Source organism: Zonotrichia albicollis, chromosome 34, assembly GCF_047830755.1.
Source record: "Zonotrichia albicollis isolate bZonAlb1 chromosome 34, bZonAlb1.hap1, whole genome shotgun sequence".
NCBI classification, from domain to species: domain Eukaryota; kingdom Metazoa; phylum Chordata; class Aves; order Passeriformes; family Passerellidae; genus Zonotrichia; species Zonotrichia albicollis.
In genome coordinates this window covers 497,594-510,856 of record NC_133852.1, presented here as the reverse complement: position 1 = coordinate 510,856, position 13,263 = coordinate 497,594, and the positions used below count along the sequence as shown (strand labels likewise).

Genomic DNA, 13,263 nt, shown 5'->3' with positions numbered 1-13,263 from the left:
ATTCCGGGGTGCCCAGGGGATATTTTGGATATCCCAAAGGATATTTAGGATATTCCAGGGATATTCCGGGGTGCCCAGGGGATATTCTGGGGGTGCCCAGGGGATATTTTGGGGTTCCCAGAAGCTGTTTTAGGGGCTATTTTGGGGCGTCCCCCCAGGCTCTCACAGTCGGTTCTTCATCTCCTCGGGGGATTTGCGGTGCAGCTCCCGGTACGAGTCCTCGAAGACGTGATCGCGCCGCACGTGCACGGCCATGTCCTCCTTGCGCAGCCCCTCGTCCAGGCGCTCCAGCTCCTGCCTGAAATACCTGGCCAGGACCAAAAGGGGGGTGTCAGGGGCTGTGGGACCCCCCCCATGCTGGGGAGACCCCTCCCCAAAACCCCACGGACTTGCGCTTGACGTCGAAGTCCAGCACGCGGATGTAATCGACCAGCACGGCGAAGGGGCCGTCGGCCAGGTGGGTGGTGGATTGCCGCAGGATCTGGTTCAGCACCGTCCGGTGGGTCTCTGGGGAAAGGGGGGGAACAAAAAAAAGGGGTCTGGGGGTGTCCTCGAATAGGGGAACCCCCCCCCCCCTTTGAAAATGGCCCTGTGGTTGTGGGGATTCGGGAGGGGAGGTTTGGCCCCATCGGAGTTTGGGGACAGAGACCCGGTGGTGGCCTCGCTCGTGGGTGGTACTGAGGGCAGAGGGCTGAGGGGGTCAAAAATCCCCCAAATTCACCATTCCCAAATTCACCATTCCCAAATCCCCCTTTTCCAAAGACTTGAGCTCAAAAATCCCCCAAATTCACCATTCCCAAATTCCCCTTTTCCAAAGACTTGAGGAGTCCAAAAATCCCCCAAATTCACCAATCCCAAATTCACCATTCCCAAATTCACCATTCCCAAAGACTTGAGGAGCTCAAAAATCCCAAAAATTCACCATTCCCAAATTCCCCTTTTCCAAAAACTTGAGCTCAAAAATCCCCCAAATTCACCATTCCCAAAAACTTGAGGAGCTCAAAAATCCCCCAAATTCACCATTCCCAAATTCCCATTTTCCAAAGACTTGAGCTCAAAAATCCCTCAAATTCACCATTTCCAAAGATTTGAGGAGTCCAAAAATCCCCCAAATTCACCATTCCCAAATTCCCCTTTTCCAAAGACTTGAGGAGTCCAAAAATCCCCCAAATTCCCCTTTTCCAAAGACTTGAGCTCAAAAATCCCCCAAATTCACCATTTCCAAATTCCCCTTTTCCAAAAACTTGAGCTCAAAAATCCCCCAAATTCACCATTCCCAAATCCCCCTTTTCCAAAGACTTGAGGAGCTCAAAAATCCCCCAAATTCACCATTCCCAAAGACGTGAGGAGCTCAAAAATGCCCCAAATTCACCATTCCCAAATTCCCCTTTTCCAAAACCTTGAGGAGCTCAAAAATCCCCCAAATTCACCATTCCCAAAGACTTGAGGAGCTCAAAAATCCCCCAAATTCACCAATCCCAAAGACTTGAGGAGTCCAAAAATGCCCCAAATTCACCATTACCAAATTCACCATTCCCAAAGACTTGAGGAGTCCAAAAATCCCCCAAATTCACCATTCCCAAATTCACCAATCCCAAAGACGTGAGGAGTCCAAAAATCCCCCAAATTCACCATTCCCAAATTCACCATTCCCAAAGACTTGAGGAGTCCAAAAATCCCCCAAATTCCCCTTTTCCAAAGACTTGAGCTCAAAAATCCCTCAAATTCACCATTCCCAAAGACTTGAGGAGCTCAAAAATCCCCCAAATTCGCCATTCCCAAATTCCCCTTTTCCAAAACCTTGAGGAGTCCAAAAATCCCCCAAATTCACCATTCCCAAATTCCCCTTTTCAAAAAACTTGAGGAGCTCAAAAATCCCCCAAATCCACCATTCCCAAATTCCCCTTTTCCAAAGACTTGAGGAGTCCAAAAATCCCCCAAATTCACCATTCCCAAATTCCCCTTTTCCAAAAACTTGAGCTCAAAAATCCCCCAAATTCACCATTCCCAAATTCACCATTCCCAAAGACTTGAGGAGTCCAAAAATCCCCCAAATTCACCGTTCCCAAATTCCCCTTTTCCAAAGACTTTCCCAAACCCCCTCCCAACATCCCCAATCCCCCTCCCCACTTTCCCAACATCCCCAATCCCCCTCCCCACTTTCCCAACATCCCCACTCTCCCAAATCCCCGATCCCCCTCCCCACTTTCCCAAAACCCCTCCCCACACTCCAAATCCCCCTCCCCACTTTCCCAACATCCCCAATCCCCCTCCCCACTTTCCCAAATCCCCAATCCCCCTCCCCACTTTCCCAAAGCCCCTCCCTACATCCCCAATCCCCCTCCCCACTTTCCCAAAACCCCTCCCAACATCCCCAATCCCCCTCCCCATTTTCCCAAAGCCCCAATCCCCCTCCCCACTTTCCCAACATCCCCGATCCCCCTCCCCACTTTCCCAAACCCCCTCCCAACATCCCCAATCCCCCTCCCCACTTTCCCAAACCCCCTCCCCACACTCCAAATCCCCCTCCCCACTTTACCAAAGCCCCAATCCCCCTCCCCACTTTCCCAAACCCCCTCCCAACATCCCCAATCCCCCTCCCCACTTTCCCAGAGCCCCAATCCCCCTCCCCACTTTCCCAAAACCCCTCCCAACATCCCCAATCCCCCTCCCCACTTTCCCAAATCCCCAATCCCCCTCCCCACTTTCCCAAACCCCCTCCCCACACACCAAATCCCCCTCCCCACTTTCCCAAAGCCCCAATCCCCCTCCCCACTTCCCCAAAGCCCCGATCCCCCCGTGCAGCCCCCCGCTCACCGGCGAAGCGCAGGAATTTCTGCGTGTCCGGGGGCAGGCTGGCCGAGATGTGCATGGCCGAGGGCTCCCGCGAGAAGAAGGGGTCCAGGGCCGAGGGCGTGGCGGGGGTGAGGGGCGCGGGGGACAGCGGGGGTGGCTCGTCCTTGATGTGCGCCAGCTGGCTCTCCCGCGTGTCCCGCACCGGCGGGCGGCTCTCGCGCTCCGTGGCGTGCACCAGGAAAAACGCCTCGACGGCCGGCTGCAGAACTGGGGACAACGGGGACACGGTGACACGGGGACAGTGGTGGCGTGGGGACAGTGGTGGCGTGCACCAGGAAAAACGCCTCGACGGCCGGCTGCAGAACTGGGGACAATGGGGACAGTGGTGGTGTGGGGCAGAGGACAGCACAGGGACAGCGTGGGGACAGGGTGGGGACAGGGGGCAGTGGTGGCGTGCACCAGGAAAAACGCCTCGACGGCCGGCTGCAGAACTGGGGACAACGGGGACACGGTGACACAGGGACAGTGGTGGCGTGGGGACAGCATCAGGACAGGGTGGGGACAGCATGGAGACAGAAGGGGACACGGTGACATGGGGACAGTGGTGGCGTGGGGACAGCACGGGGACAGTGTGGGGACAGCATGGAGACAGAAGGGGACAGGGTGGGGACAGGGGACAGTGGTGGCGTGGGGACAGGGGGCAGTGGTGGCGTGCACCAGGAAAAAGCCTCGACAGCCGGCTGCAGAACTGGGGGACAACAGGGGACAGGGTGACACAGGGACAGTGGTGGCGTGGGGACAGTGGTGGCGTGGGGACAGGGTGGGGACAGGGGGCAGTGGTAACGTGCACCAGGAAAAACGCCTTGACGGCCGGCTGCAGAACTGGGGACAATGGGGACAGGGTGACACAGGGACAGTGGTGGCATGGGGACAGCACAGGGACAGGGGGCAGTGGTGGCGTGGGGACAGCATCAGGACAGGGTGGGGACAGCACGGGGACAGTGTGGGGACAGCATGGGGACAGGGGGCAGTGGTGGCGTGCACCAGGAAAAACGCCTCGACGGCCGGCTGCAGAACTGGGGGACAATGGGGACAGGGTGACACAGGGACAGTGGTGGCATAGGGACAGTGGTGGTGTGGGGACAGCATGGGGACACAGTGGTGGCGTGGGGACAGGGGGCAGTGGTAACGTGCACCAGGAGAAATGTCTCGATGGCCAGCTGCAAAACTGGGGGACAACAGGGGACAGTGGTGGCATGGGGACAGCACGGGGACAGCAGGGGACAGGGGACAGTGGTGGTGTGCACCAGGAAAAACGCCTCGACAGCTGGCTGGAGAACTGGGGGACAATGGGGACAGGGTGGGGACAGGGGGCAGTGGTGGCATGGGGACAGCATGGGGACAGGAGGGGGACAATGGACAGTGGTGGCGTGGGGCAGGGGACAGCACGGGGACAGGGTGGGGACAGCATCAGGATCGGGGGCAGTGGTGGCGTGCACCAGAGAAAATGCCTCGACAGCCGGCTGCAGAACTGGGGACAATGGGGACAGGGTGACACAGGGACAGGGGTGGCGTGGGGACAGCATGGGGACACAGTGGTGGCGTGGGGCAGGGAACAGCATGGGGACAGGGTGGGGACAGCACAGGGACAGGGTGGGGACAGCATCAGGACAGGGGGCAGTGGTGGCGTGCACCAGGAAAAACGCCTCAACGGCCGGCTGCAGAACTGGGGACAATGGGGACAGGGTGGCATGGGGACAGGGTGGGGACAGTGGTGGCGTGCACCAGGAAAACACCTCGATGGCCGGCTGGAGAACTAAGGGACAAGAGGGACAGGGTGACATGGGGACAGTGGTGGCATGGGGACAGCATGGGGACAGGGTGGGGACAGCATCAGGACAGGGAGCAGTGCTGGCGTGCACCAGAGAAAACGCCTTGACAGCCGGCTGCAGAACTGGGGACAATGGGGACAGGGTGACATGGGGACAGTGGTGGTGTGGGGACAGCACGGGGACAGAAGGGGACAGTGTGGGGACAGGGGACAGTGGTGGCGTGGGGACAGCATCAGGACAGGGTGGGGACAGGGGGCAGTGGTGGCGTGCACCAGGAAAAACGCCTCGACGGCCGGCTGCAGAACTGGGGACAATGGGGACAGGGTGACACGGGGACAGTGGTGGTGTGGGGACAGTGGTGGCATGGGGACAGCATGGGGACACAGTGGTGGCATGGGGACAGCATGGGGACAGGGTGGGGACAGCATGGGGACAGAAGGGGACAGGGTGGGGACAGGGGGCAGTGGTGGCATGCACCAGGAAAAATGCCTCGACGGCCGGCTGCAGAACTGGGGGACAACAGGGGACAGTGGTGGCGTGGGGCAGGAAACAGCATGGGGACAGGGGGCAGGGGACAGCGCAGGGGACAGCACGGGGACAGGGAGGGGACACGCACCGAGCACGGCGTGCTGGTCGTGCGACTCCTCGAGCTCCTTGAGGCACTCTCCCAGCATGTCCCACAGCTCGTCCAGGCTCAGCTGCTCACTCAGCAGGGGCAGCTCCGGGGGCCGCTCCTCCCTCTCCCTCTCCCTGTCCCTGTCCCTGTCCCTGTCCCGGTCACCGCCCGGCGCGGCCTCGGCGCCTGCGGAGGGGGGACACGGTCAGGACACGGCTGTGTGGGCAGGGACAGCCCAACGGTGACACCAACAGTGACAGCCCAACGTGAACAGTGACAGCCCAACAGTGACACCAAACAGTGACAGCCCAACGGTGACACCCAACATGAACAGTGACAGCCCAACGGTGACACCCAACAGTGACACCCAACAGTGACACCCAATGAGAACAGTGACAGCCCAACGGTGACACCAACAGTGACACCCAACAGTGACACCCAACGTGAACACTGACACCCCAGCAGTGACACCCAACGTGAACAGTGACACCCCAACAGTGACACCCAACGTGAACAGTGACAGCCCAATGGTGACACCCAACCAGTGACACCCAACGTGAACAGTGACACCCAACATGAACAGTGACAGCCCAACGGTGACACCCAACATGAACAGTGACACTCCAATAGTGACACCCAACAGTGACACCCACTGTGAACAGTGACACTCCAATAGTGACACCCAACGTGAGCAGTGACAGCCCAACGGTGACACCCAACCAGTGACACCCAACAGTGACACCCATTGTGAATAGTGCCACCCCAACAGTGACATCGCTGTGTGAGCAGTGACACCCCAACAATGACACCCAACATGAGCGGTGCCACCCCAACGGTGACACCCACTGTGAACAGTGACATCCCAACGGTGACACCCAACGTGAGTGGTGACACCACAACAGTGACACCCAACCAGTGACACCCCAATGGTGACACCCACTGTGAGCAGTGACACCCCAACAGTGACACCCAATGTAACCAATGACACCCAACTACTGCCATCCCACCAGTGCCACCCCAACAGTGCCACCCAATGTGACCAGTGCCATCCCACCAGTGACATTCAATGCCACCAGTGCCAGCCCACCTGTGACACCCACCCAGCGTGACCGGTGCCACCCAACCCCACCAGTGCCACGCCCTGCAGGGACACTGGGGTGGCCCCGGACCAGCACCAGCCCAGGGAGGGGCTATGACCCCAGTGGTGGCACTGGGGGTGACTGGGTGACAGTGAGGGGGGCAACTGGGCTGTACTGGGTGGCACTGGGCCATCCCGGAGGGTGACTGGGTGGCACTGGGAGGTGACTGGGTGGCACTGGGCCATACTGGAGGGTGACTGGGCAGCACTGGGAGGGTGACTGGCTGGCACTAGGCCATACTGGAGGGTGACCGGGGTGGCACTGGTTGGCACTGGGAGGGTGACTGGCTGGCACTAGGCTGTACTGGAGACTGACTGGGTGGCACTGGGTGACACTGGGCCGTACTGGAGAGTGACTGAGCGGCACTGGGTGGCACTGGGCCGTACTGGGGACTGACTGGGTGACACTGGGTGGCACTGGGAGGTGACTGGGTGACACTGGGCCGTACTGGAGGGTGACTGGGCGGCACTGGCAGGTGACTGGGCGGCATCGGGGGGCACTGGGTGGCACTGGGAGGTGATTGGGTGGCATTGGGTGGCACTGGGCGGCACTGGGTGGCACTGGCAGGTGACTGGGCAGCACTGGGCCGTACTGGAGGGTGACTGGGTGGCACTGGGGGGCACCGGGCCGTACTGGAGGGTGACTGGGCGGCACTGGGGGGCACTGGGAGGCACTGGGCCATACTGGAGGGTGACTGGGCGGCACTGGGTGGCACTGGGTGGCACTGGGAGGTGATTGGGTGGCACTGGGTGGCACTGGGGGGCACTGGGTGGCACCGGGCCGTACCGGGGGGGTTCTCACCCACGTCCTGCGGCGCGGGCGAGGGCTGGTCCACGTCCATGGGCGACTCCTCGCGCCGGGGGGCGGCGTCCGCGGGCCCGGCCTCCGACTGGGGGGGACGGCGGCGGCTTTAGGGGGCCGGGACCCCCCCGGGGGAGCCCCCAGAGCCCCCCCGGGCCGGGGGGACCCCCAAACATGGGGGGGAAGGGGGAGAAGTGGGAGGGGGATGGGGAGAGGGAGGAAGAGGAGGAGGAGGGACGGGGGAAGGAGGAGGAGGATGATGAAGACGGAAGAGGATGAAGGAGAATGGGGATGATGAAGAGGAAGGTGAGGGTGATGATGGGGACGAGCAGGAGGAAGGCTGTGGGGGAGTGGGGGCATGAGGGGAGGGGAAGAGGATGAGGAGGGGACGGGAGAACGAGGATGAGGAGGGTGAGGGGTGAGAGGATGAAGATGAGGGGGCAGGAAGAGGAGAAGGGAAGATGAGGAGGGTGAGGAGGGATGGAGGAAGGGGAGGGATGAGGATGAGGGGGCTGAGGAGGGAGTGAGGATGATGAGGATGATGAGGAGGGGGTGAGGATGATGGGGATGACGGGGAGGGGGTGAGGATGATGAGGGTAATGAGAAGAAGGTGAGGATGATGAGGAGGGGGTGAGGATGACGAGGATGACAAGGAGGGGGTGAGGATGATGAGGATGATAAGGAGGAAGGGGTGAGGATGAGGGTGATGAAGAGGGAGTGAGGATGACGAGGAGGGGGTGAGGATGATGAGGATGATGAGGAGGGGGTGAGGGGTGATGAGGGTAATGAGGACAAGGTGAGGATGATGAGGATGATGAGGAGGGGATGAGGGTGACGAGGAGGGAGTGAGGATGATGAGGAGAGAGTGAGGATGATGAGGGGGTGAGGATGATGAGGGTAACGAGGAGAAGGTGAGGATGACAAGGAGGGGGTGAGGATGATGGGGATGATGAGGAGGAAGGGCTGAGGATGAGGGTGATGAGGAGGGAGTGAGGATGATGAGGATGATGAGACGGGGGTGAGGATGATGAGGAGGGGGTAAGGATGATAAAGATGACGAAGAGGGGGTGAGGATGATGAGGATGATGAGGAGGGGGTGAGGATGATGAGGATGATGAGGAGGAAGGGATGAGGGTGAGGATGATGAGGAGGGGGTGAGGATGATGAGGAGAAGGTGAGGATGACGAGGAGGGGGTGAGGATGATGAGGAGGGAGTGAGGATGATGAGGATAACGAGGAGAAGGTGAGGATGACGGGGATGATGAGGAGGAAGGGGTGAGGATGAGGGTGATGAGGAGGGAGTGAGGATGATGAGGATGATGAGAAGGTGAGGATGACGAGGAGGGGGTGGGGATGACGAGGAGGAAGGGGTGAGGATGAGGGTGATGAGGAGGGGATGAGGATGATGAGGGTAATGAGAAGGTGAGGATGACGAGGAGGAGGCCGAAGGGGCCGGGGCAGGGCAGGCAGGAGCGGGAGGGAGGGAGGAAGAGCAGGGCAGGGCAGGGCAGGGCAGGGCAGGGGGGAGGAAGGCGGCCGTGCTAACCGTGTCTCCCTGCTGCCGCCTCCGGGCCCTCTGGCCCTCACGTACCATTTGTATGATGGCGTCGGCCTCGGCCTCCAGCTGCCGGACGGCGGCCTGGATGCTGCCGGCCGCCCCCAGCCCCGCGGCGCCTGCACGGGGCACATGGGACAGCGGTCAGCGGGCAGCACGGACAGGGGGCAGCGGTCAGTCAGCGTGGGCAGCGGTCAGCATGGACAGCGGTCAGCGGGCAGCACGGACAGGGGGCAGCGGTCAGTCAGCGTGGGCAGCGGTCAGTCGGCGTGGACAGCGGTCAGCGGTCAATCAGCATGGACAGTGGTCAGTCAGCACAGACAGTGGTCAGTGGTCAGTCAGCACAGAGAGTGGTCAGTCAGCATGGCCAGCGGTCAGTGTAGCCAGCGGTCAGTGGGCAGCACCGACAGCAGTCAGCGGTCAGTCAGCATGGACAGCAGTCAGTGTGGACAACGGTCAGCGGTCAGTCAGCATGGCCAGTGGTCAGTGGTCAGTGAGCACAGAGAGTGGTCAGTCAGCATGGGCAGTGGTCAGCATGGACAGCGGTCAGTGGTCAACATGGACAGTGGTCAGTCAGCAAGGACAGCGGTCAGTCAGCACAGACAGCGGTCAGTCAGCAAGGACAGCGGTCAGCACGGCCAGTGGTCAGTCAGCACGGCGAGCAGTCAGTCAGTATAGATAGCGGTCAGTCAGCATGGACAGTGGTCAGCACAGACAGTGGTCAATCAGCACAGTCAGCGGTCAGCCCAGACAGTGGTCAGTGGTCAGTCAGCATGGACAGCAGTCAGTCAGTATGGTAAGTGGTCAGCACAGACAGTGGTCAGTCAGCATGGACAGTGGTTAGCACAGTGGTCAATCAGCACAGTCAGTGGTCAGCACGGCCAGTGGTCAGTCAGCATGGACAGCGGTCAGTCAGCATGGACAGCGGTCAGCACGGCCAGCAGGCACACAGTGGGCAGCGGTCAGTGCGGATAGCGGTCAGTCAGCATGGACAGCAGTCAGTGTGGACAACAGTCAGCGGTCAGTCAGCACGGCCAGCGGTCAGTCAGCACAGCCAGCGGTCAGCACGGTCAGCGGTCAGGGCGGCGGCCGGAGCGGGCCTTACCCAGCCGGCCGGGCTGCTTGGCCTTGCGGTGCGCCCGGCGCGTGTCGTCGCGCAGCTGGATGATGACCTGCAGCACGCGCAGGAAGAAGCGCTGCGTGGACGTCTTGGAGGTCAGCACGGACATGGAGGGCAGCTGCAGCTCCCGCCCGCCCAGGGCGCGCTTCTGCGACGCCACGATGACCACGCTCTCGGCCGTGTCGAACCTGGGGGGACAGCGACAGCGGTCAGGGGGACAGGGACAGGGGTCAGGGGGGACAGGGGTCAGGGGGGACAGGGGTCATGGGGAATGGCAGGGACAGCGGTCAGGGGGGACAGGGACAGCAGTCAGGGGGGACAGAGACAGGGGTCGGGGGGACAGGGACAGCGGTCAGGGGGAATGGCAGGGACAGCGGTCAGGGGGACAGGGACAGGGGTCAGGGGGCACAGGGACAGGGGTCAGGGGGGACAGGGGGACACGGGGAATGGCAGGGACAGAGGTCAGGGGGGACAGGGACAGCGGTCAGGGGGGACAGGGACAGCGGTCAGGGGGACAGCGACAGCGGTCAGGGGGACAGGGACAGCGGTCAGGGGGGACAGGGACAGCAGTCAGGGGGGACAGAGACAGGGGTCGGGGGGACAGGGACAGCGGTCAGGGGGAATGGCAGGGACAGCGGTCAGGGGGACAGGGACAGGGGTCAGGGGGCACAGGGACAGGGGTCAGGGGGGACAGGGGGACACGGGGAATGGCAGGGACAGCAGTCAGGGGAGACAGGGACAGCGGTCAGGGGGGACAGGGACAGCGGTCAGGGGGACAGCGACAGCGGTCAGGGGGACAGGGACAGGGGGGACAGCGACAGCGGTCAGGGGGACAGGGACAGCGGTCAGGGGGGACAGGGGTCAGGGGGACAGGGACAGTGGTCAGGGGGGACAGGGGTCAGGGGGACAGGGACAGCGGTCAGGGGGACAGGGACAGCGGTCAGGGGGACAGGGACAGCGGTCAGGGGGAATGGCAGGGACAGCGGTCAGGGGGACAGGGGTCAGGGGGACAGGGACAGCGGTCAGGGGGAATGGCAGGGACAGCGGTCAGGGGGACAGGGACAGGGGTCAGGGGGACAGGGACAGGGACAGCGGTCAGGGGGCACAGGGACAGGGGTCGGGGGGACAGGGGTCAGGGGGGACAGGGACAGCGGTCAGGGGGAATGGCAGGGACAGCGGTCAGGGGGGACAGGGGTCAGGGGGGACAGGGGTCAGGGGGCACAGGGACAGCGGTCAGGGGGGACAGGGACAGCGGTCAGGGGGAATGGCAGGGACAGCGGTCAGGGGGGACAGGGACAGTGGTCAGGGGGAATGGCAGGGACAGTGGTCAGCAGCGGGGAGTGGGCAGTGGTCATCAGCGGGGCAATAGGGAGTGGTCATTGGTGGAGACCAGAATGGGCAGTGGTCATCAGCAGGAACAAGGGGGAGTGGGCAGTGGTCATCAGTAGGGCAATAGGGAGTGGTCATTGGTGGAGACCAGAATGGGCAGTGGTCATCAGCAGGGACAAGGGGGAGTGGGCAGTGGTCATCAAAAGGGACAACAGGGAGTGGTCATCAGTGGGGACAATGGGAAGTGGTCATCAGTGGGACCAGGGGGAGTGGGCAGTGGTCATCAGTGGGGACAAGGGGGAATGGTGGCACAGCGGTCATCACCATGCCCAGGACAGGGACAGGAGGTGCCACCATGCCCAGGACAGGAGGTGTCACCGTGCCCAGGACAGGGGGCACCACATGCCCAAGACAGGGACAGGGTGGTGTCCCTGAGGTGCCACCACGCCCAGGACAGGGGCAGGAGGTGCCACATACCCAGGACAGGAGGTGCCACATGCCCAGGACAGGGACAGGCGGTGCCACATGCCCAGGACAGGGACAGGAGGTGCCACCATGCCCAGGACAGGAAGTGCCACCATGCCCAGGACAGGAGGTGCCATATGCCCAGAACAAGGACAGGGGGTGCCACCATGCCCAGGACAGGGGCAGGAGGTGCCACATGCCCAGGACAGGAGGTGCCACCATGCCCAGGACAGGGACAAGAGGTGCCACATGCCCAGGACAGGGACAGGGTGGTGTCCCTGAGGTGCCACCATGCCCAGGACAGGGACAGGGTGGTGTCCCTGAGGTGCCACCATGCCCACGCCAGGCCGGGGGCAGCGGGCACTCACCGGCTCTGCATTTTGCCCTTGAGCTTGGCGCTGGGGGGCTGCTCCTCGGGGAGCCCCTCGGGGGACGGCGCCTCGAGCTGCGCCCGCCGCTGCTGCTCCAGGTTGTACTCGCGGAGCTCGGCCAGCAGCGTCCCTGGGGAGGGGGGGACACGGGCTGGGACCCTGCTGACCGCCCACACTGACCACCCACACTGACCGCCCACACTGACCACAGGGCACCCTGCTGACCGCCCACACTGACCACCCCTAGTGACCATAGGGCACCCACACTGACCACAGGGCACCCTCAATGACCACTGGGCACCCACACTGACCACCCTCACTGACCACAGGGCACCCTGCTGACCGCCCACACTGACCACCCACACTGACCACCCCTAGTGACCACAGGGCACCCTGCTGACCGCCCACACTGACCACCCCCAGTGACCACAGGGCACCCTCAATGACCACAGGGCACCCCCGCTGACCACCGGGCTCCCTCAATGACCACCGGGCTCCCTCAATGACCACAGGGCACCCTCAGTGACCACAGGGCACTCCCAGTGACCACAGGGCACCCCCACTGACCACAGGGCACCTCAATGACCACAGGGCACCCCCGCTGACCGCCCCCACTGACCACAGGGCACCCCCAGTGACCACCCCCGCTGACCACAGGGCACCCCCAGTAACCACCCACACCAACCACTGACCACCCCCACTGACCACAGGGCACCCTCAATGACCACAGGGCACCCCCATTGACCACAGGGCACCCCCGCTGACCACAGGGAACCCCCGCTGACCACAGGGCCCCCCCTCACCAATTTGGTTGCACAGGACCCCCCCCGGACCCCCCCTCACCAATTTGGTGATGATTCAGAACCCTCCCCCAGGACCCTCCCTCACTGATCTGGTGACACAGAGCCCACCCCTCACCAATTTGGTGGTTCAGAACCCCCCCTCAGGACCCTCCCTCACTGATCTGGTGACACAGAGCCCACCCCTCACCCATTTGGTGGTTCAGAACCCCCCCCAGGACCCTCCCTCATCGATCTGGTGACACAGAGCCCACCCCTCCCCAGTTTGGTGACACAGGGCCCCCCCCTCACCGATCTGGCGGCACAGGGCGCCCCCCAGCTGCCGGGCCCCGCTGAGCAGCAGCCGCAGCACCGTGTCCCTTGTCCCCCGCGTCCCCCCGCGACAGCTGCAGCAGGACATTGGCCGCGTCCTCCAGCCCCTCCTCCGAGCACGAGTGCA

At 62.4% G+C, this 13,263-nt stretch overlaps 1 protein-coding gene across 1 annotated transcript in view; it reads right to left on the bottom strand.

Moving 5' to 3' along the window:
• Nucleotides 1–13,263, bottom strand: part of LOC106630729 (E3 ubiquitin-protein ligase HUWE1) — a 57,805-nt gene that overhangs the window by 15,165 nt on the left and 29,377 nt on the right. Inside the window, 9 exon segments of the mRNA XM_074531033.1 lie at nucleotides 167–307; nucleotides 390–507; nucleotides 2,818–3,063; nucleotides 5,245–5,430; nucleotides 7,170–7,272; nucleotides 8,731–8,858; nucleotides 9,845–10,047; nucleotides 12,022–12,154; nucleotides 13,116–13,243. Coding sequence (XP_074387134.1) covers nucleotides 167–307; nucleotides 390–507; nucleotides 2,818–3,063; nucleotides 5,245–5,430; nucleotides 7,170–7,272; nucleotides 8,731–8,858; nucleotides 9,845–10,047; nucleotides 12,022–12,154; nucleotides 13,116–13,243 — 1,386 coding nt within the window.